This window comes from Scylla paramamosain, chromosome 31, assembly GCF_035594125.1.
Source record: "Scylla paramamosain isolate STU-SP2022 chromosome 31, ASM3559412v1, whole genome shotgun sequence".
Lineage (NCBI taxonomy): Eukaryota > Metazoa > Arthropoda > Malacostraca > Decapoda > Portunidae > Scylla > Scylla paramamosain.
Window position 1 is genome coordinate 16694432 of NC_087181.1, and position 22068 is coordinate 16716499.

Here is a 22068-nt window from a genome sequence, read left to right on the forward strand (position 1 = left end):
TTTATTGATTTTGAATTTTATAGTTCTGGCAATGTTGACATTATCTGTGAGAGAAAAGCTTTAGGGGTGAAAATGGAAGGCATATCAAAGGGCAGAAAGCATGTGCTAGACCATTTTAATTGAGATGTTAATGCGGCATCGAGATTTCTTTTTGTGACGTGATGCTGGAGTAGGTTGTAAGAAGACATGTTGTTACTTTGATGGAGAATGCTTATTTAGTGTCTGAGAGAGGACAATAATAAGTGAGCATTGGAAGTAAAGGTCTTGAAAAGGTCTGTGATAAATACCTTCCATTGATTTTCCAGCTGAAATTTTCCTCAGGCATTTGTAGTACATGTGAAGCAATGAGCAGCTTGACTTCTGTAATAGAATATTTCTGAAAGTTACTAGAACTAATTCCAAAACAAAGATTAATTTGAGAGGCATTGAATTCTCAGTCATTTGAATCTTTGTAAGTATTTAATTGTTAACTTCTGGTAACATCTGTATTCAGAATTATCATCAGCATTAGCAAATTTAATTTGTGTATCCATTCATTTATCAATTTTTGAGTGTGTTTTCTCACAGAGTAAGTTGCTTAATGCTTCACATCTCTGTTGGTCCTTTTCTCAAGAGATAAAAATGTACTGATCTGAATTCCGTTGTGTTAACTTTATTACTGTTTTGATACTGAACTGTTTGTATCAATCATAACAGAACAGGGCGTAACAAAAGTGTCAAAACTATTCATGATATTGTGGTAATGGAACTGCAGTGCATAACTCAGTCCAGTATTTTATACTTCTTTTATAAAAAAAACAGTGAGAGTACTGAAGCTGATACCTAATATTTTGTGAAAAATTACAGATAATAAGTTAGTTTTCACAGATAGCTCTTACTGGACTTGAGATTTGTATCTCATGAGAATCAAGTGAACCACAAAGGAAGGAATAAGTGGCTCCTGCAGGAGGTTAAGTGTCCCTGAAGAGGAATTTAGATCTGTACTTAGGAGGCACTTCAAAGTCAAAAAAGAATACCACGATAATGAAAATCTGCTCACTGTTCACTCAGAGTACCTTGGTGCAGCTCACACGGTTTCCTCCTCTCTTCTTAAAGGGTGCAGTTTACCTTGACAAAACGTTTTCTCCGAGGTGTGGCAAAAGTGTGAGGCAATGACTGGATTGATGTGTGTATCCTGGAGGTCTAGTGTCTCAGAGGTATTGCATCCCTTGAGTGTGCCTGATCTAATTATGGCACTTAGTCCTCAATGCCATGTGTTATGTTGATAGTTTACTCTTCCTTAAGCTTTAGAGAATTTTTGAGAGCTCAGATATTTACAAGCTGGAGTCCCGGCGAGGTGCCAGCGACTGCAGGCTTGATAGCTTTTTCGTCGCACTCACACGAGCACAGGAGGCAGGCGGTGGTAGCTGGGGGCTGGGCAGTGTGTAATGTTATATAGGCTGTATTTTTGTACACATGATATGATGCACAACTCCCACACTGATGTACACACTGTTATATCACAACAAGAAACCCTACAGAGGTAACACCAAACTCATCATCATTCCCCTGTTGACTGACCCCTCCTGGCTGGGCACTAGTAGGATATATGTGGGAATTTTTTCTTTGTTAATGCATTATATTAGTGTAGCTCTTTATTTATGCATTCATTTATGGATATTTTTAGTATCTTGCTCTATCAATGAACTGGTAGGAAACATGTATAGAATTGTTTTGCATCTTATTACTGTGTGATAAGATTAATTAAGGAGCTGTTGGTTATATCAGTTACTTGATGTGGATTACCTCAGCTTTATTTTTCTCTTTACGGTGAGTGTTTAAGTTTGTGAATATTGGAGTACAAATTTTTAATTTAATTACTTGTTTTTGAACTTATTTCTTCTCATTGTGTTGGTGGTTGCAGCTGTGATGTTTATAAGCAATACAGCTCTGGCTTTAAGAAGTAATATGGTTTAAGTAGACTTCCTCATGAGAGCTTCACAAGGGAACTAGTGCTTCTTGGTAGTTACTCAGGATAGAGAACAGGTGACTGCTCTTCCTACAGATCCATTCTTTCTTCCTATCAGAATATTTGCTTCCATGGTAAAGCCAAATATAGAAATCTTCCATTGCCACCCAGTCTGGAGGGGTCATGTCTCACACTAGGACCTGGGCTTCCCCCCACTCCCACCCCCATCCCTCTCCCTGGGTTCCGAGTTTCCATACTAATGGTGCCAGTAACTGTCCAGCTGCCAGCCACCGCCTGCCACAATGGAGGGTTGAGTGGCTCGGGCACAAGCTGCCTCAACGTAATTCCCGGCCAGGAAAGTATATGTGGAATTTAGTGTTTTAATTTTTTACAAAGAGTTACGGTGTCAGTCACTTCCACGTTCCCATTATTCAGTACATGATGGGGAAGGTTGCTGATGTCTGTGGAAAGTGTTGACTGTAGACTGATCCGACGGTGCCATGAGCGCTCCTTCAATTTGTGTCTGTAAATTGCATTTTAAAGATAATTGGAATGATCTCCAGCCACTGTTAAGTTCCTGGCTAAGTACGTTGACCAACTATTGCTACTAGTAAAGACTTCCTTTGCAGCTCTGATCCATCTCATGCGGCCCCACCCACTCTAACACATAACTGGAAATACATACTCCTTGTACACTACTGTTCTGTACATAATTTGCTGATGAAAGCAGTGTGAATATTGTAAACTATATCCATGATGAAACCTCAAGAATGGCCTCAGTTACTCGAGGTGTAAGTTGTATGTTCATCTCCTGTTTTCATTCTTGTGGTGGCTGAGTTAGCTTTATTTGTCTCAGGTATCGTAAGCTGCTTTTGTTTGTGGTAATAATATGTTATTTTATCCATCATTCCTGAGTAGAAAAGTATACAGCAAATATTTATTCACAGTTAATATATTCATGTGTCTGTTGTATTTTGTTTATGTTCTCTTAAGATCCGTCACGTGGGTTTTGATTGCCGGTGATATATTTTTGTCAATCATTTCATGAAGAGTTGTTAAGAACACAAATTCTCCACCAAATGGTTTCATTGCCTGATATTTGTTACATTATAAATTTCACTCCAACTTGACATTTCCTACACTCGTCTCAGACTGACCACATTTCATCATCACCTTATTACCATTCAGCTTCTGGTCATAGTCATCACCATCTCGCCACCTCTCCTCCATGTTGACAAGATACCCATGTCTTGTATTCTATATTTTTTGTACCACTTAATGCACTGATTTATTATATAATATCAAAGGCCAGAGTGTGTTGTTGATCTTGTTTTTATCATGTTAAATATTGGTATAATACACCAATAACTTACATTGTTCAGGACATTGCTTTGGAAGATAGACTCCCCACTACGCTGCTCCTCAACATGCTGCACGACTCGGTGGTGCAGCATGTGTTGTTATAGTGTACAGTATTTTAAAAGCTTACATCTGAATTAGTGCATTTCTTGGAAGTCAGATAAGAAGAGAAGCAAGTCTAGTGGCAACAAAACTGGTGTTGTGGGAGACTGTCATCTTCTGTGGCCTGAATAAGTAAGAAATTGGGTTGTCATGTTGCTTCAAGGATATTTTAATAAAGTTAGAAATTCCTTAATGGGAATGCAGCAGTTTTTTGGTCTTACTTTGTCTTAAACAACAGCGTACAAAAAAGAAATGTACTTGTTTATATACAAAGCAGAAAGGCATCCTCGGATTGTAGAGTGCCTGATGAAGACGTCTTAGAAGAGGTGTTGTCCAGTGTGGAGTCACCCAGCAGTGTGCAGGAGTGGCCCTTCCTGCATGGTGCAATGTAGTTCCTGGACATTCTCATTTGTAGAGTATAATCATGCTAAAGTAGAGCAATGGTGAGCTGGTTCTCCATACATTTTTTTTATTAAAGATTAGGGTGTCAGTTACTGTTGGTATAGAATTTTAGTGTAGCAAAGAGGAAAAAAGCCAAAAAAAGAAAGTACGAGGCAGAAATAATTTGTCGTCTCCTGGTTTTATTTCAGAGAAGTGAACAGTAGGGCTATATTACACTATTACTACCAATAGTGGGACTGCCAGACTTGTTAGCACTGCCCACAATAGTTATTCTTTCTGAAGGTAAGAGCATTTGACTAGCCAGATGTTTTCTCACGTCCATCACCACCACTACTTTTTAAAACTTGTGTGAGTTTGCTAGACTGTGGCAAGTTTTTCACATGTTTATTATTCAATTGTACATTATTCCTTTAATGGCAGAGTGATCTTAATGATCGTTTATCTCTTGTGTTTTTATGTTGTGATGAATGTGCAAAAGATATATTTTTCAAGCAACTTTAGATAGCAGTATATACGTACTCTAAACATTTATTTTTTATTGACAGATATCTATACCCTCTTTTATTCTTCTACACCTGATGTTTCTGATATCATTAAGTGAACAATTTCATATCATTTCATTTCCCAACTGAGCCTACAGCACTTCTACGCTATGATCATATCTTGTGCATTGTGTATACTGTACCATATTTTTAGTGAAATTCTTGCCTTAGAATCATTATTTTCATAAACTGTAAAGTCCTCCTCCTATTGTCTATACACAGAAAGAGAACATTATTGTCACAGTTTTAATTTAAATTATATTAAAATATGAAATAACTTGTACTTTATATTCCCAGACTATTTCTCTTTTTTCCTACCTTTACTATCTCTTGGTTTGCATTTGGTTTGATTCCCAACTGACTACTCTAAGAGCCAGACCTGTAGAATGTAAGTATTTTGTTGGTAATTGACTTTAATATCAATGAGAGAACATGTTACTTTTCAGGGTGGAGCTGTGCATGCAATTTAAGGTATACATGCTGTAGTCTATATACTTTGCTTGCCTTCAAGGTCATCATGCTGCAGGTATGTATAGCTGAATCCAGATTTATGAATGAGTTACCTACCTTAAATGTTTGTAAATTAAAGTTTAAGTGTCAACAACAGCAGATTTGCATTTTTTATATTTTTTATGTATTTATTTATTTTTTTATTAAATATCTAATGCATTTTTCAGTATTATATGATGTAATTTGTGACTTTTCATAAGTGTGAAGTATACTTGGTAAACTTTGACAAAGGACAAAATTATCTTATTTGCCACTATGAAATATGTATATTAATTGTTTGTAAATTGAAATTCATCTGTACTTTACATAGAAGAGATACCTGGTCATTTCATGTGCAACTGTATAACAAGATTTAGGTACTTGGTAAATGCAAGGAACATTATGCAGCAGAGCAGGGATGTGTGTAAGTAGGTATGGTTATGTAAATCTCTGCAGTGCATGTTATTTGGCAGTCTCACTGTTAAACTTAATAAGTTATCCCCTCCTCCAGGATTTAAAGATCAAAATGATAAATAGATACTGAGATAAAGAAAAAAAAAAAGCTAGCTTCACCCTGCTTTTAGACAATGTGTGTTTCCAGGTGTTGTGTTTGTAGCATGTGGAACCAGCTAACCAGCAAATAATGAAACAATGCTACATAGGGTAGTTATTTAGCATTCATATAATTTTCATTGATTGTAGCAGAGTTGGTTAATAATCTTTATTAATACTGGATAACCAAATCCATGTGTGCATGTATGTGTCCAGAAAATACTAGTGAGTCAAAACGTAGCAAAGATTTGATGGAGAAAATGTCTTAGGGAGAAAATGTTCCAGGAACAATACCTCTGGCAAGCCCAACAGCTGCATCACAAGGCTGGCTTGTGGTCCAGCTGTGGCAGAGCACACCAGTCCAAGGAACACTGCTTACTATAGTGCTCAAATTTTCCCCTTACCAAAAGAGATGGTATGCATTGCAGTCATAGGGTCTGGTGAGAAGCTACACACGTAAGTATACAAGGCTGTGCCTGGAACTACTGGCAACTTTGTTTTTAGTTATGTGGCCAGTGTTGTAAATCATATGAGACTCATCTCTACATCACATCTACCACTGTTGTCCAAGAAAAGTGTAGGGAGTCATATAGTAATTTTTTATTTAATCTCATTAAATATTGGTACCAACTTCAGTGCACTTCATAAATATAACTGCGTGTTTCGCATTATGGTTTATGTACAGTCATGCTACAGGCTCCATGTATACGTAAAATATTTAAATAACATCCGTTACAGTTTCTCCATGAGAAAAACAAACTCTAGATGCAACTATCCCTTTTTGGAGGTAATCTTAATACTTTCTTCCATAAAATGTTTAGAAGGGGAAGATAGAAAAAAGCGATCTACTCATAAGGGTCACCTGAGGATGTAAAGTATATAATTATGACAGAAGGGAAAAATGAGACATGGCACTGGTCCAAGATTCATCCGCATTAAGAAAACGTGGAACAGATGTGATGGCAGTAATGAGAGAAGGCATTCTTTTGCATAATTTACCAAAAATGAGAATGATGGTTTGATCAACACAACCAACACCAATACACAAGAAAAGATGATAAAAAAAAAAAATAATAATAATAATAACAATATTCATATAGTTTTCAGGACAGCAAATGAAGATCAGACAATGATACAATTATTATTTGGTGAGAAAAATAATCTAGGAGCAAGTATCCTGATCAACGGATAACTTACTTGGAAATGAGAAAAAAGATGAGAGAGAGAGAGAGAGAGAGAGAGAGAGAGAGAGAGAGAGAGAGAGAGAGAGAGAGAGAGAGAGAGAGAGCAGAAAAGACTGGCGGACATGGATGAAAGTAAACAGGACACATGATAATGCTATAAATTTCATTCATATTACAGAACCAGAGGAAGGAGATACAGACAGACAGACATCATTCATATTACAGAACCAGAGGAAGGAGATACAGACAGACAGACAAGAGAGATATGTTCATGTGGAAACAGAAAACAGGAGACAGATCAGCAGTGACAACACAGTATTGCATAGAAAAGTCTTCTTAACAGACATTATAAACACATATGTACAATAAATACTCAGTCTCACACACACACACACATACATACATCCTTACACACACACACACAAATTACAAATAGTTTCAGAAGTTAAAAAATAAAAGTACTATGGTTGCTCTCCTCAAGAGGCGTGTAGTATGCGTGGGGGCCGGGCAACGATGGATGCCTTGCCATAACGCTTCTCTGCCTCTGTCAGGAAGGAGTTCACATTTTTCCTGACCATCTCATCAAAGAAAACGTGTGCCAACTGAGAGTGGATGGCTGAACGGAACTCAAATGATACAGAGAAGTCCAGCGTGCAGGTGTTGGGCTGAGGAGAGAAAAAGATACTGCATAATTATAAGTTTAGTGTACTGACATTGTGATGCTTTTGATACATGAAAGTGAGGTATCTTTTTAGGTTTTCATCTCCATTATCTCTAATTATAAATTGTGACTTAAGAATTCATTACTACTTTTCACACACATCTATCATATACCAGGCCAGTAATCCTACACCAGGTGGCCCAGACAAGACACCACACATTTTCACACACACACACACACACACACACACACACACACACACTCTTAGCCCCCATTGGCCCCTGGGAAACGTCTCGTGGCCCACTGTACTACATCCTAGGAGTGCACCATAGCATACATAATTAAACTATTTCCTGAAGACCATTCCAGATGTCACTGATTCTAAAATTAAGTAGCCAGTGTGTAATATATTTATTCTTCAGTTACTGGTGAAAGTATAGGCCATTAAGTGAACATCTTACAGACAATTAGGGAGGATATGATGAATTTTTACCCAACAATCCCAACCTAACAGAACACTTATTACAGGATCATGGAGAAGGATATGAAGGCTTTATATTTACTCCTAACAAGTCCTAACAAGAAATAAAACAAGTGTGATCTCAAAGTCTCCAGGCTCCTCTATTGCCCTCACCTGCCCCCGGATCCCAGGGCTGAACTTCCATATGGTGAGGAGGTGGTTGAACAGCTTCCCCTCGGTGCAGACAGCTCGCACCAGGTGGGGTTTGGCGAGGGTCACGCTGGAGGTGTACGACTCCACCACCGGAGGAAACCCAACTACAAGGTCAGCCTAGAAATTGTGTACCTTTAGCAGTGGCTGGTTCTTTGATGACTACTTTCTTCATTCAGTTTGTACCATCTGGAGTTCTTTTCGAGTATAGTCATCACAAGTGTAATAGCTGTAACCTTCAAAACTCGAGTTAAGTATTGTGCTTGGAGACACAATGCTTCATTTCTCAGTTTAACAGACCCAGTGATGTTTATACTCTGTGAATTACATCTATAGTTATATTTATATGCAGCTAATAAACTAATTAAACTCAACTGAATAGATTCCAATGGACAAATAAGATGTTATGTCACTATAGCAATATTAAATTAGGTTCACTGAATGTTTTCTTTGTGTGAAAAGTTACATTTTAGTAGTTGTTGCTGGTGGTTTGGCACTGGGTATCTTGGCCGAATATTCTCCTCATGTGTATTACAGATGTACCATTCCACACTATAAAAAGATGCTCAGAACATTACTCAAGACATCAAGTATCTCTGCATGATACATAAAATTGTTTCTCACTTATACTCACCTTAAGGAAACCCGGCCGCCTGACTGTGACTAGTGATTTTTTACAGTAGGGGACAAACTTGTGATAATCCTCTACCTGGGATACTACATCAAACATTTGGTTCATGGAGTAGCTGTGGACAGGAGACCAATTCAGTGACAAGCATCCCAGGAACAACAGAGTGACATGTGAATCATTACTTAATATTCAAAGTACAAATTTAGATCAAGAATAATTTGAGAGCTTTTAAACACTTGTAAACACTTTATAGTATTTTATGTTTGTCATAATAATGGAAAAATAATAATGGTAAATGGATAGGTTCACAAACAGCCCATCATTGACATTATGCTTTCAGGGCAACAGCTTAATATTATTGGACCAATGAATGTATTGTTTCCAGCACTTTACCTTATTCAGCATTCTAAACCATGATACAAACATAAGGAACTCATAGTACAAAACTTCATGTACAGCAGTTACCCTAAAACACGCCTCTCTGAATACTCTTTCTTCTTTCCCCCGAGCACAGTTGAGATGAAGGGTCGGTGAGGTAGGGTGAGCGGCAGGGAGCAGGGTGGGACGAGGAGGCATCCACCACCCTTTCCTTCCTCCACACGTGAGTCTTGTGGCTGCCATGTTCCTGCTGGTTCTTTCCTGTAAGTAATGATGTTGCCTTCAGTTGTGTTACATTATGTATAGAAAATGTGGGTGAAACTGAATTTATGAACATTTAATTTATGAATTTTTCACTCATGAACAATATTTTCTTGCCCTCTGTCCTTAGTTAATGCAGAATTAAAATCTAAAATAAAAAAAATAAATAATGAAACAAAATATAATGAAAAATAGAGTCTAAACCTGTTCTGATTTTGCAAAATTCCAACTTATTAACTTTTTTTCATTTGTAAACGGGCAAACACCAGTAGGCAGTGATGAATGAGAGGGCAAAAGCACAACTTACGCATTTTTTTTCCTACACTCATGATCAACTGATAATTATGACTGTTAATGCAAGTGCAATCTTCATTCCACTATAAAACCAAGAAAAGACATTCAAAGCTATCCATTACCTAATATAATCTAACCTAACCTAATTTTAACAAACTAACCACCTATAACCCTGGTAGTGACTGGCTATTGTATTTTGGGAAGCGTTTATGAAATACAGATCATAGGCAAGGATTTTGGGAAGTTAGGATAGGCAAGTCTACTGCCAGAAGTAACCAGGAGGCGTCCCTTTGTAAACCAGCTGCTTCATGATGCAATGTTTTGGCAGACCGGGGGTGAAATTTTAGTTGAAGGAAATTACCATAAGCCTAGATGCAAGCTTTTATAACATCACACAAATTCTGGGATGGATACAGTTTAGGTAGCGTATGGCAGGTTACTTAAGTTTAGGTTAGGTTGGGATAGGTCAGGTTAGATGAGATTAAGTAAACATTTAATTTCATAGGTGAGACTACGGTACATTCGTTGACCTAACTAGCCCAGCCCACTTCAGAAAGCAATGGATTATTTGATATTCATGTGACCCGAAAAGGCATAACTGTGTCAGGGTCACACCAAAACAAACGGACCCAACCCGATGACGCAAGACCTGCCAGGGAACAGCGGCCGTCATTTTAGCCTTATATTACGTCAAAAAGTTGTACATTTCCCACCTGAGTACTGCTAAGCTTCCACCAACCCGCCTAAGCACTCCTCTGTGGATCCCGTGCATCTCGGTAGCGCGGGATGCGGCGAGATTTGTGCTTTATGTAAATTGCTGTTTGAAGGTCGAGTGATTTGGCTCAGCTGACTGCCTGCCGCCGGTTGCCACTTACACCTATAATTTTTTTTTTTTTTATAATCATTAATGTTTATTCTCTCCCACTCCTTTATGTTTTCAGATTTATATTACTTTTTTTTTAAATTACTCGTTTTCAGCTTACCAGTTTGTATATTTTTCGCTAGAGATTTTATAAAATGACTTTGCTTCCTGTTGTTTTATATCACATGTAAACTTTTCTACTTTACTTTATCGCTTTTAACTCTAAAGTACATAATTAACTCGTAAATATGATTGAGAAATCTGGGAAAGATTAATGGCATAAAATCAGGAAAAAATAAATAAATAACCTCACAGTCTCTATCGGCGGGAAGGTGAATCTGCCTTCAATTTCTGTGTTTATTCGTCTGTAAAGCAATAATTACTGTAGTATAGGAGCGAGACATATCGCCCATTGTTTGCATGCTATTTCCTTCTTGTCGGCTAGTTGCAGTAGTGTAAGGCAGTCGTAGTTGTTTACATAATTTTTTGTTTTGTTTGTTCATAACTACTAGAATGTCAGTAATCATGATAACACACTTGTCTTGGTGACTCTGCATTTCATTATCAGGCTCGGTACGCATTACAAGTTAAAGCTGAGACACGCACAGGGCAGAGAAGCTGACGTGAGGATTTTTCTTTTAGTTCCATTTAATGAAATAATGTTTGGGTATTAGGCATTCACTTGAAGTTGATTTTGGTAAATATGAAGGTAAGTAAGCATCCGTCTCACTCTGTAAGTTAAATTATGGGGGCCATGATTGATTATTTGATTGATTGGATTATTCACTAGGAGTTAAATGAACATATTTTATACTTAACTTATAACACCCTATCCGTACTCCTAACCGTCTTGGAGATATGCCCAACATTTTTTACCTTTTCCTGACCTCTAATCCTTCTGCTTATGCTGTCACCCTTTCTTCTCCGTTGGGCTCCTCCGATCACAGTCTCCTATCTGTATCTTGTCCTATCGCTCCAATCCCTCCTCAGGATCCCCCTAAGCGAAGGTGCCTCTGTCGTTTTGCCTCTGCTAGTTGGCAGGACCTGAGGAGGTATTTTGCTGATTTTCCTTGGAATGACTACTGCTTCCGTGTCAGAGACCCGTCTTTGTGTGCTGAGCGTATAACAGAGGTGATAGTGTCTGACATGGAGGCGTACATTCCTCACTCTTTTTCTTGTCCTAAACCTTTTTAAACCTTGGTTTAACACAGCTTGTTCTCGTGCTATACATGATAGAGAGGTGGCCCACAAAAGGTACTTAAGCCTTCCATCATCAGAATCTCATGCACTTTATATTTCTGCCTGGAACCATGCCAAGTATGTTCTCCAACTAGCCAAAAACTCCTTCCTTAACAGAAAATGTCAAAACCTTTCAAGATCTAACTCCCTTCGTGACTTCTGGCATCTAGCCAAAAATATCTCCAATAACTTTGCTTCTTCTTCTTTCCCTCCTCTGTTTCAACCAGATGGCACCACTGCTATCACATCTATTTCTAAAACTGAACTCTTCACTCAAACCTTTGCTAAAAACGCTACCTTGGACGATTCTGGGCTTGTTCCTTCCTCTCCTCCACCCTCTGACTACTTCATGCACAAGACTTTCTTCTTTCTCTCACCCCTATTCTGTCCATCTTTCTAACGCAAGAGTTAACCAGTATTCTCAATCATTCATTCCTTTCTCTGGTAAACTCTCGAACTCCCTGCCTGCTTCTGTATTTCCACCTTCCTATGACTTGAATTCCTTCAAGAGGGAGGTTTCAAGACACTTATCCATAAATTTTTGACCACTGCTTTGACCCTTTTATGGGACTGGCATTTCAGTGGGCATTTTTTTAATTGGATTTTTGTTGCCCTTTGCCAGTGTCCCTCCTACATAAAAAAAATAAATAAATAAATAATATATATATATATATATATATATATATATATATATATATATATATATATATATATATATATATATATATATATATATATATATATATATATATATATATATATATATATATATATATATATATATATAATAGCAGCTCTGTATGTAGTCTATTGTCGCTCCTCTCCATGACAAGCAAGTGGGTAGGAAAGCAAGGTTGTAGGGTGGGGGAGGCCAAATAGGAAAAATTTGCAAGATTATCCCAATCAAGTGTCACAGGTTTTCTTGGCAGGCTGATGCACCATGAGTGAGAAAAAGGATCTTCAAGACTGTGTTGAGGAGCTGAGGCGAGAGCGAGCTCAGTGCTCCTTTGACGTCGAGGAGCTGACTAATATTTTTGATGGAGGAAAGGAGTTGACAGCTCGACGCCGTGAGATTGGTGAGATGAGGGAGTCTTTCTGAGTTTGTGTGTTTTTCTGTTGAAAATTAATTTCCTGCTCATAAGTGCAAGTAGATTCATCCTTTCATACATCCCATCATGTGAAAAGATTTTTTTTGGAGTGAATAGCTTTGTATTATAATTTTTCACATAAATTTGATCTATAAGAAATGGTGTAATTCCTTGATAGTTGTGCATTTCAGTGTTCTTTGTGTCTATCTATAAGGCCATGACTAGTAATACAAGTTTTATCACCAACATATCCACTTCTTTATACCATTTGTAGTTGTGCAGGCATCTTGATATTCATTTTATATTTAGAGTATAACATGATTTTTTTCATTATATTTACTTTTTACCTTGTGACGGTTTTCTGAGACGGTGAGATAAATGTATTGTATTGTACTGTATTGCATTGCAGTGTAGTGTAGTGGCAGGACAGCTAGGGCTGCCCAAAAATCATTCAGGCCTTGATCATTTATAGCCTGCTTGGGAATGTGTCAGAAAAAGCATACAGCCGTGACAATCCTGACATGGGATCAGTCTCCTGCAACAGTAAATCTATCCCACTTTGACATCAGTTTGTCAGTGCTTCCATGATGCCCCAGTGTTCACTATCACAATATAACTAACTCAGTCAGTGATATCCTGGTGTTGACCATCTCAATATAACTTATGCAGTCAGTCACCTTGCAGAGCACTTGATATGTAGTGATCCGGCTTTTAAGGACGAGGTTCCTCCTGAATACCTGAGCCATGAAGACCTGTACACTAATGAGGTGCGCAAAGTGACACATCTGATGAGAAAGCTGGCAGAGCACAACATACCTTTAAGGTTTGTGTGTGTGTGTGTGTGTGTGTGTGTGTGTGTGTGTGTGTGTGTGTGTCAGGTGAACTATATACATAAGTTGTTGGTATCCTTTGCAGAGATCCTTTCTGGTGTGATGTTTTGTGGTGAATGTTATGTCACTCATAGCTATTAAGAATATATATAAGCATAAGGGAAGCTGCAAGAAACCAGCAGGTCTACACATGGCAGTCCAAACTCCAGAAGTAACCTAACCTGCCTTATTCAGTACTGCAGCCTGTTACAAAATTACAGAAAACTAATTTTAAAGTTTTTCAGATGACAAAAATCAAAATAAGAAATTTAAATGTATTGTACCTCATTACTTAATAAATATATCTTCATATCTAACATTTTATTGGCTTGATTTGCCTTCTCTTCTAAAAGGTGACACTTTTCTTTATTAAGAATAAAGAAAATTTAGAGAAAACTAAACAGAAATATTTATCTTATGCAAATAAATAATAGCATGTTCTCTTTATAAAAATATTGGAATGAAACCATAAATATATTGTTTGAATGTGCAAGATGTAACTTCCATTTTAATTAGAACAGTTTGAGTGACTAATTTCTCTTATCCAGGGAAGCCAGCATTACCCAGGTCCACAGTGTGCTGCGGGACGGAAACCCTCTCATCGTGCACACATCTATGTTTGCCAATGCACTGGCAAGCCTGGCCAACCCCAAGCAGCAGCAGCAGTGGGTCCCCCTTGCTGAGAAAAACAGGATAATTGGCACTTATGCACAGGTTGGAAGGAAATGGATTTAAGCACCACTGAAGAATGCAGGATGTCACTCTAGAGGAATTGATTTGTTTTATGTGTGTGTGTGTGTGTGTGTGTGTGTGTGTGTGTGTGTGTGTGTGTGTGTGTGTGTTTGGATGAAAAATGTAGTTATATGTGTGAATTTAATGTGAAAATTCAAATGTTTCAAATCACCCTTATGGCAAATGCAAACTTCAGATGCATTTAATCAGTATAAAATGAACTAGGTAGTTATCCATGAAAGAGTGATTTATTACTTGCATGATTATAATTTTTCATAATTACTTTTCAAACACTCCTGTAATCTCTTGAATGTTTTATTCTATTTGTTTGTTTGTTTATTTAATATTTTGATTTTAATTTTAATTAACTAAATTAAATAAATAGTTAATTAATTAATTAATTTATTTATTTATTAATTAATTAATTTATTTATTTATTTATTTATTAATTTATTTATTTTGTCAAGAAAAGATCAAATTAAATATTATTGCATTTTTTCTGTGCTGGCAGAGCTTTGAAGTGATGCCATTTAAGTGTGTAATGTAAGGGTGATGTTTTCAGACCGAGATCGGTCATGGGACTTTTGTGAGAGGACTGGAGACCACAGCCATCTTTGACCCAGAGACCAAAGAATTTGTGCTTCACTCCCCAACTATCACATCCACCAAGTGGTGGCCTGGAGGATGTAAGGCAGTGTGTCTGAGTGGTGTATTAATGTACTAGTAAGGGCCACATTCTCTAATGTTTTAGCATCTATCTGTCTGGGTCACTTGTAAGAGATTTTGAATGGAAGTTATTGGACTTTCAAAGATGTTTTCATGATTCTATTAATATTTAAAGAAATTCTACAATTAACTTATTAGTAAGGGCTGTATTTTCAACTGTTTCAGCATTTGTCTGGACTTTCAAGGATCTTTTTTTATGATTCTTTTGATATTCTGACAAATTTTACATCTCTAACAGGCTCAAGTGTAAGTTATTGAGGTTTTTGAAGGTGTTTTCATGATTCCAATGATAATTCAACAATGAGAGAGAGAGAGAGAGAGAGAGAGAGAGAGAGAGAGAGAGAGAGAGAGAGAGAGAGAGAGAGAGAGAATGCAATATGAATAAAGTGCAGTACATGATGCCTCTCTTATCACTCTGCTTTCTGTCCTGGCACACAAGTGGGCAAGACGGCCAATGCAGCAATTGTGATGGCTCAACTGTACACGCAGGGCAAGTGTTACGGCCCACACCCCTTCTTTGTGCAGCTGAGGGACTTTGACACACACCATTCTTTGCCTGGTGAGAGAGTGATCTTTGTGGGTTTTCATTATCCAACTTAACCTAACCTGAAGACTCAAAAGTAGCTGGGATGGTCCTTTTCCTTATCCTTGTAAGAAGTCAGCATTAATGTTAATTGTCTTTAATGAGGTTCAAAAATTTATCTTCATTCTGCATAGTGTTAACTTTTCCTCATTATTTTATCTTCCCCTCCAGTGTCTTCTAACCATTCCCCAAGAACAGATCATGGCAGAAGAGCTTCCACGTCTCCCTATCCAAACACTTTCTTCTTTGTTCTGCAAGGGCTATACCTTTACTGACACCTCTTCCACACTTGTACTCCTTAATCCTTTCCTTCCATATTCCAAGTATCCTTTCTGTACTGTTAGCACCTTTAACTTCATCTATGTATGCTTTCTATATGAATTCTTTGTTCTTGAGTCTTTCAGTTTTATCAAACCATCTCATTGTGTTCCTTTTCACGTATGACACCACTTCACTCTTCACTCTATACCCACAGGTGCTCATGACACATCTATCATACATGCTTTCTTTGTGCACCTGCTCCCACTGCATCACTCCACATATTCTTTGATAACTCACTTCCTCAGCATATACTTTTAATTGCTGTGTCCTCCTCAATATCCATGACTGAACACACTAGTCAAGCCCTGTAAGGTGTGCCAGTGTTTGAATTCCCATGTCATCTCATGTAATCTTGTAGGAGTCATTCTGGGGGAGATTGGTCCTCGGCTGGGCATCAACAGTCAGGACAATGGGTACCTCAGGTTTGACCACTACCGCATCCCTCGCACCAACATGCTCATGAGGCATTCACAAGTCCTGGAGGTGAGATGTGGGTCTTAGTGTTTTGAAGAGGCGGTTTGCCAAAAGTTTACCAAAGCTATAAAAATGTTTGTTTAATTTTACAGCTTTCCATGACATGAATAAGAAAGGAGTTTTTAGTGGTGTGACCAGTAAGTATGTGTTCAATAATATTTACAACACATCTCACTGTCATGCCCAACTTTAGAGCATCATAGAAACACTGAAACATTGAGCTGAAGGCAGGAAGAGTTGGCTTTGAGAGACTGTTGTTGGTGACATTAACATCAGTATTTGAAGCTGACAGTACTAGTAAAGACAAGGTGGTCTCCTAATTGTGAGTAGTTTTTAGCTGGGCTTCACTCTCTTGTCACTGCATCAGTACACACACACAGATTGGAGGTCATCTATGAAGTATTGCTCATCAGTTCTGTGTCCTTTGTATTTGGTGAAGCTTTGATCAGTTATGTTTGTTACTTGTTTTTTTAGTGTGTTGATTGAATAACTGTGCTGTTCTTTTCATTCCCATGCAGTCATTCTAAAGTTTTTTGGACTTAAGGTATGATAGACTTAAGATTTTATGTATTTGATAAGAAATTATTTAAATACTTGATGTGATTTTGAATTAAACCAAAGTAGCATTAGACATTACAATATAACATAACCCAAATTTACAGTATGCTTTCTTTACACCCATGAAGGCTACATACAAGTTTTCATCCTTTCATTTAAATTGCAAATGTCTAGTCTGCACGGCACACTCTCCTCTGTTTCTTGTTAACCTTCCCTTCTGCTACTTCCATTAGTCAGTCATTCAGGACTCTTCCATAAACTTTTTCTGGCACACCAAGCAAACTTATCTGCCTATAATTACACTCACCATTACTAATTTCATGCAGAAACAATCCTAACAACACTTAATTCTGAGGATGCTCATCCCCTATTAATTATTACAGTCACCCTTGCTGCTTTTACCCTTATGTAGAGGCACAGTTATGACATCTTTACCACCTTCATGTAGAGATCAACTGAACACACTCATCTCCCAATCATTATTGCAGTCACCCTTATCATATTTACCTTTATGTAGTAGAGACAGTCATGTCAACTCTTAACTTTGAGTACACCATCCCCAAATAATTATTAGTCACCCTTGTAACCTTACCCCTTTCACTACTGCTTGGCACATCCTTGATTGCCAACCTCACTGAGACATATCTTCTTGTTCCACAGCCACCTCCAAGAATTATACTGGCTAGAAATTGAAAAATCTTTTTTTTACCTTCTTTCTTGTAGGTGCGCATAAAGATTTCATACATTACTTCTAGTGCTGTAAATTGTTGTATATTGTATTGAGAAGGTTATTGTAGAGGAACAGTCTTGACAACACTGAACGCTGACCACCTCATCCGCCAATTTTTATTAGAGTCATCCTTACCAGCTTCATGTATGGCCACAGTCTTGCAACACTTAGCACACAACTTTTCTCCTCCCTCAGGATGGTTCGTACGTCAAGCCAATTCACAACAAGCTGTCCTACGGCACGATGGTGTGGACCCGAGTGGCCATTGTCCACAGCTGCAGCAAGAAACTGGCGTGTGCTGTCACCATAGCAACGCGTTACTCTGCCGTGCGTCACCAGTCGGAGCTCGTGCCAGGGTAGGATGAACAGAAGCCCTCCTTTCCCCTGCTTTTTATTGTGTTATGAAATTCTGTATTAATTCATCTCTCACTTATTGTTATTCCACTTGATTCATGATGGATCTTTTGGTGAGTTGAAAATAGGTTTCTGATTTCACAAGTTTTCCTGCTTGTCAGTATTGTCAATATTGTTCCTCTTTTTTCATCTATATGTTTAATTTGCACTTACAGTCTAGGTCATTTAATTTTTTGATAATTTCTCTCTTGTCATTATCTGTCAAAATTTTTTTCTCATTATTATCCTGATATCTCTCCTTTCCCTTTTATTATTATTATTATTATTATTGTTATTATTATTATTATTATTTTTATTATTATTATTATTATTATTATTATCATTATTATTATTATTATTATTATTATTTGTTTATTATTACTATTATTTGTTTATTCATTTATTTATCTAGTTTATTTATTATTTCTTATCGTTATTATTATTATTTATCTATTTTTTTATTACAACCAAATCCATTACTCCCCACTGTCCCAGGAAGCCTGAACCGCAGATCCTGGAGTACCAGACGCAGCAGTACAAGTTGCTGCCTCACATCGCCTCAGTGTTTGCTATCCTCTTCTCAGCCAGCAGTGTGCTCAGGATGCAGCGCAATGTGGCCGCCAGCATCAGCAAGGGAAACGTGGAATTGCTGCCTGAGGTGAAGTGATGAGGCGGTTTGTATAGCTCGTTAATCCTTACACTGTTATTAGATGTGTTTCCTTAATCATAAGCCACCTAGAGGTCTTTTTTTTTTTTACTATCCTGGCAAAATTCTGGATAATCTACTCTTTTTATTATTTTTATTTATTTATTTGTTTATTTATTTATTTATTTATTTATTTATTTATTTTATTTATTTATTTTTTGTTGTCATGCTGGTGCTCTAAAAGATTCTATACACTATTTGTAATATTGTGAATTGTTACATGTTGCAATGAAAAGGATTAACTTAATCTAACCCAAGCCAGTGGTCAGGTATCTGCACTATTTAACCTAACCCAAGACAGTCAAGTAAAATATTATCTGCTCTTTTTAACCTAATGTAACTTAATTCAGCTCAGTCCAGTAAAGTCAAGTATCTGCTCTATTTAACCTTACTCAACCCATCTCAGTGAAGACAAGTATCTGCACTTTTTAATCTAACCTAACCCAATAAAGTAACTATTGCCTGTTGTCAGCTTCACATCCTGTCCTGTGCGATGAAGGCTCTGAGCAGCCAGGACAGCACCCAGGGCATAGAGACGTGCCGCCTCGCCTGTGGAGGACACGGTTACATTGCCTCCTCTGGGCTTCCGTCCCTGTACACCAGCACCACCTGCACCATCACCTATGAGGGAGAGAACACTGTGTTGCTGCTGCAGGTGGCCAGGTGAGACAGGGATGCTTGTATTTGTGATGTATATGTATGTATGAAAATTTTAAAGTTTCAGTACTTGAGAGAGGGGAATAGTTTGTATTCTTGATGTATGTTGTATGTTGTCTTTGATTGCGGAACATCTTAAGGTTTCGGTACTTATGGCCAGACATCACTGTCATGCCACATTTGGAGGATCATATTATTATTGAAAACATGATCTGAAGGTTGAATATATTTTGAACCATGGGAGGTGCTTTGGCAGAAGACTGGACCCCTGACATGAAGACATAGAGCATTGCCTTAAACTTTGAGACCAAGTGATCATCAAGTTCTAAGATAATTTTGGAGGCCTTTGTACATCTAGTCATTACATCACAGTCCCAGAAATTATATTAAATTTGATTATACACACATAAATTTCTTTCCATCAGTCATAGGAAATATTAAAGGTAAAATACTAATAATTTGAGATGGGATGCTCCAGGCCTGTATGATGCTCCTCAATGACAGGTACCTCATAAAGTCATATCGAGCTGGCTTAGAAGGCTTACCAGTGTTGCCGTCAGTCATGTACCTCACTGCTCCATCGGCCATGCACCAGTCACCACCACTCTCCAATCAAGGTACTCCAATACCCATGTTCCCCACCTGATTAGGGATTCATGCCTCTGGTGCCCTACCTCTGTCCCTCCTAGGCAGTACAAAGTATGTCATAAGCAAGAAAGTAAGAAAAATATACTTAGAGTAATATGTACTGGGGTAAATATTTTTGTCAGCTGTTTGCAGCTGCCATCCCTCTATCTCTGTTTCTGTTATGCAGTGGGAATGAAGTTATGAGCAAAATCGTGCGAGCAAAAGAAAAGTATACCTATGTAGAGTCATGATGCATCTCAGCCACTCCCTAAGGATTTTTGTCATGTCTCTAATGACTGACCTTATGTTAATGTCTGCCATAGGAAATATATCATCAGGTCATTTGCAAAATTATGAGAGTAAAATACACTTAGTCATAATATTTCTTTATACCTCACTAAGGATTCTTGCCTTGTCTCTGCAACTGTTGCACTTTTATTTCTTTCTGTCTTAGATAATATAAAATCAAGTTACAAAATTATGAGAGAAAGGGTAAAATATGCTAAAGTTATATGATAGTATGCTGTTGGCCACTTAGCAAGACAGGAACCTCTCATAAGTGTTCATCTGCCTTCAGCATTGATAGAGGCCTTCAGGATATCGTCTGCCAATCTGGTGAAGGAGACAGAATCCCGCCTCTGCAGGCAGTTCAACTTGGAGCAAAATTTTCATTACGCATGGAACCGTTGCTCAGTGGCATTAGTCCGCTGTGCCGAGGTGAGTGTGCTGGTGTGGAGTGTTTCCAGGATAGGACAAGAAATAATGGGTTCAACCTTGAAAAGTTAAATTTGAAGAAAGAGCTTGGAAGGAATTGTTTCTGAAATAGAGTGGTAGATGAATGGGGTGGACTCTGTAATCAGGTTGTTAGTGCTGAGTCATTATGGAGCTCTAAAAGATTTGACAAATTTATGGATGCAGATGATCAAGTGAAATAGCTAGGTAGACATATTACATACAGGGACTTCACATGTAGGCCTGATGGTTTCTTGCAGCTTCCCTTTATTTTCTTATGTTCTTATGTTAATCTGATGGATACTGGAAGGGTAGCTGTAAAGTGTCACCAGTTGGGCTACCATGTTTTGATATTGTGAGTGTGGTAATGTTTGATTTTTTTTAATATTCAGGTAGTGATTTCCAATACCAGGATCATGTAACAAACTTTTTATGAATGTAAGCACAAAAAAAATTACTGACAAAATAGAGTAAGTTGATTTTTGTATCAGAACATGATTGTCTTTTATGAAGTGGCTTTAGTAGATTTATCCATACTTCATTCAACATTCAGCCATCTTCATAAAAGTAGAGAGATTACCTGTGGGCATCTTTGAATTACTGAATCATGTTTTCCCTTCTCCTGCAGTTACACTCCAGGTATTACATGTGTGAAAAGTTCCTGAGCACCGTGGAGAGCATCAGGGCCAGTGACAGGGTGAGGAGTGTCCTGCAGGATCTGTGCCGCCTGTACCTCATCCACCACATCACTCTGAACCAGGGCCACTTCCTGAGGGTGAGTCCTTGCTCCTCACCTGCACCTGTTTTGCTGGAGACAGACAGATAGAGAGAGGAGGAGGTCCACACTATGGAGGATGATGCCTGTTCATAAAAACTCAACACCACAGGGAATTTCCATTTGTTTCTGTCCTTGCATTCCCTCTTTCCCCATTTCACTGGAGATCATCCTTTTTCCATCATTGCATCTGTCCTACTGATAAAAACCTTAGGCTTCAGAAAGGCTATCAACATGAAAGTTAGAATCATTTATTGTATTATGTACTGTCTATTAATAAATGGTAGAATGTTAAAATGCTCATATGTATTCTCTTTAATATGTAAATATAATAAAACACCTCTAATTTCAGGGATTGAATTAGAGACACTGCCTTACTGATGGATTCTTGAGCTGGGTTTATGAGATGCCTAAACATCCCCTTCCACAGTACACGAGCAACACTGAATAGATGTTTTTCCCTCTTATGCTCCTGTCCTTGTCCATTGCAACTATACGAGGTTTTGCTTCTCTTTTAAGCTTC

General features: G+C 37.9%; 2 protein-coding genes across 6 annotated transcripts in view; one reads left to right on the forward strand and one right to left on the reverse strand.

Moving 5' to 3' along the window:
• Positions 1-5978: 5978 nt before the first annotated feature.
• LOC135088737 (coenzyme Q-binding protein COQ10 homolog B, mitochondrial-like) lies at positions 5979-10344 on the reverse strand. The gene is made up of 5 exons (XM_063983722.1): positions 10187-10344; positions 9006-9179; positions 8544-8655; positions 7874-8029; positions 5979-7243 (listed from the first exon to the last, which is right to left on the reverse strand). Exons 1-5 carry the CDS (start codon positions 10243-10245, stop codon positions 7055-7057), a joined length of 690 nt encoding a protein of 229 aa, XP_063839792.1. The 5' UTR covers positions 10246-10344; the 3' UTR covers positions 5979-7054.
• A 450-nt stretch (positions 10345-10794) lies between these two features.
• The window catches only part of LOC135088733 (peroxisomal acyl-coenzyme A oxidase 1-like), a 13110-nt gene continuing 1836 nt past the window's right edge, over positions 10795-22068 (forward strand). The window contains exons 1-13 of one of the 5 annotated variants that reach the window (XM_063983708.1): positions 10795-11044; positions 12491-12650; positions 13332-13485; positions 14080-14245; positions 14826-14949; positions 15429-15548; positions 16252-16376; positions 17851-18011; positions 18544-18706; positions 19227-19417; positions 19916-20028; positions 20616-20755; positions 21399-21545. In XM_063983708.1, the coding sequence (XP_063839778.1) occupies positions 12515-12650; positions 13332-13485; positions 14080-14245; positions 14826-14949; positions 15429-15548; positions 16252-16376; positions 17851-18011; positions 18544-18706; positions 19227-19417; positions 19916-20028; positions 20616-20755; positions 21399-21545 (1740 nt within the window). In that variant the 5' untranslated portion in view covers positions 10795-11044; positions 12491-12514. The remainder of the gene's footprint in view (positions 11045-12490; positions 12651-13331; positions 13486-14079; positions 14246-14825; positions 14950-15428; positions 15549-16251; positions 16377-17850; positions 18012-18543; positions 18707-19226; positions 19418-19915; positions 20029-20615; positions 20756-21398; positions 21546-22068) is intronic. The other 4 variants (XM_063983707.1, XM_063983709.1, XM_063983706.1 and 1 more) reach the window with 4 other exon arrangements.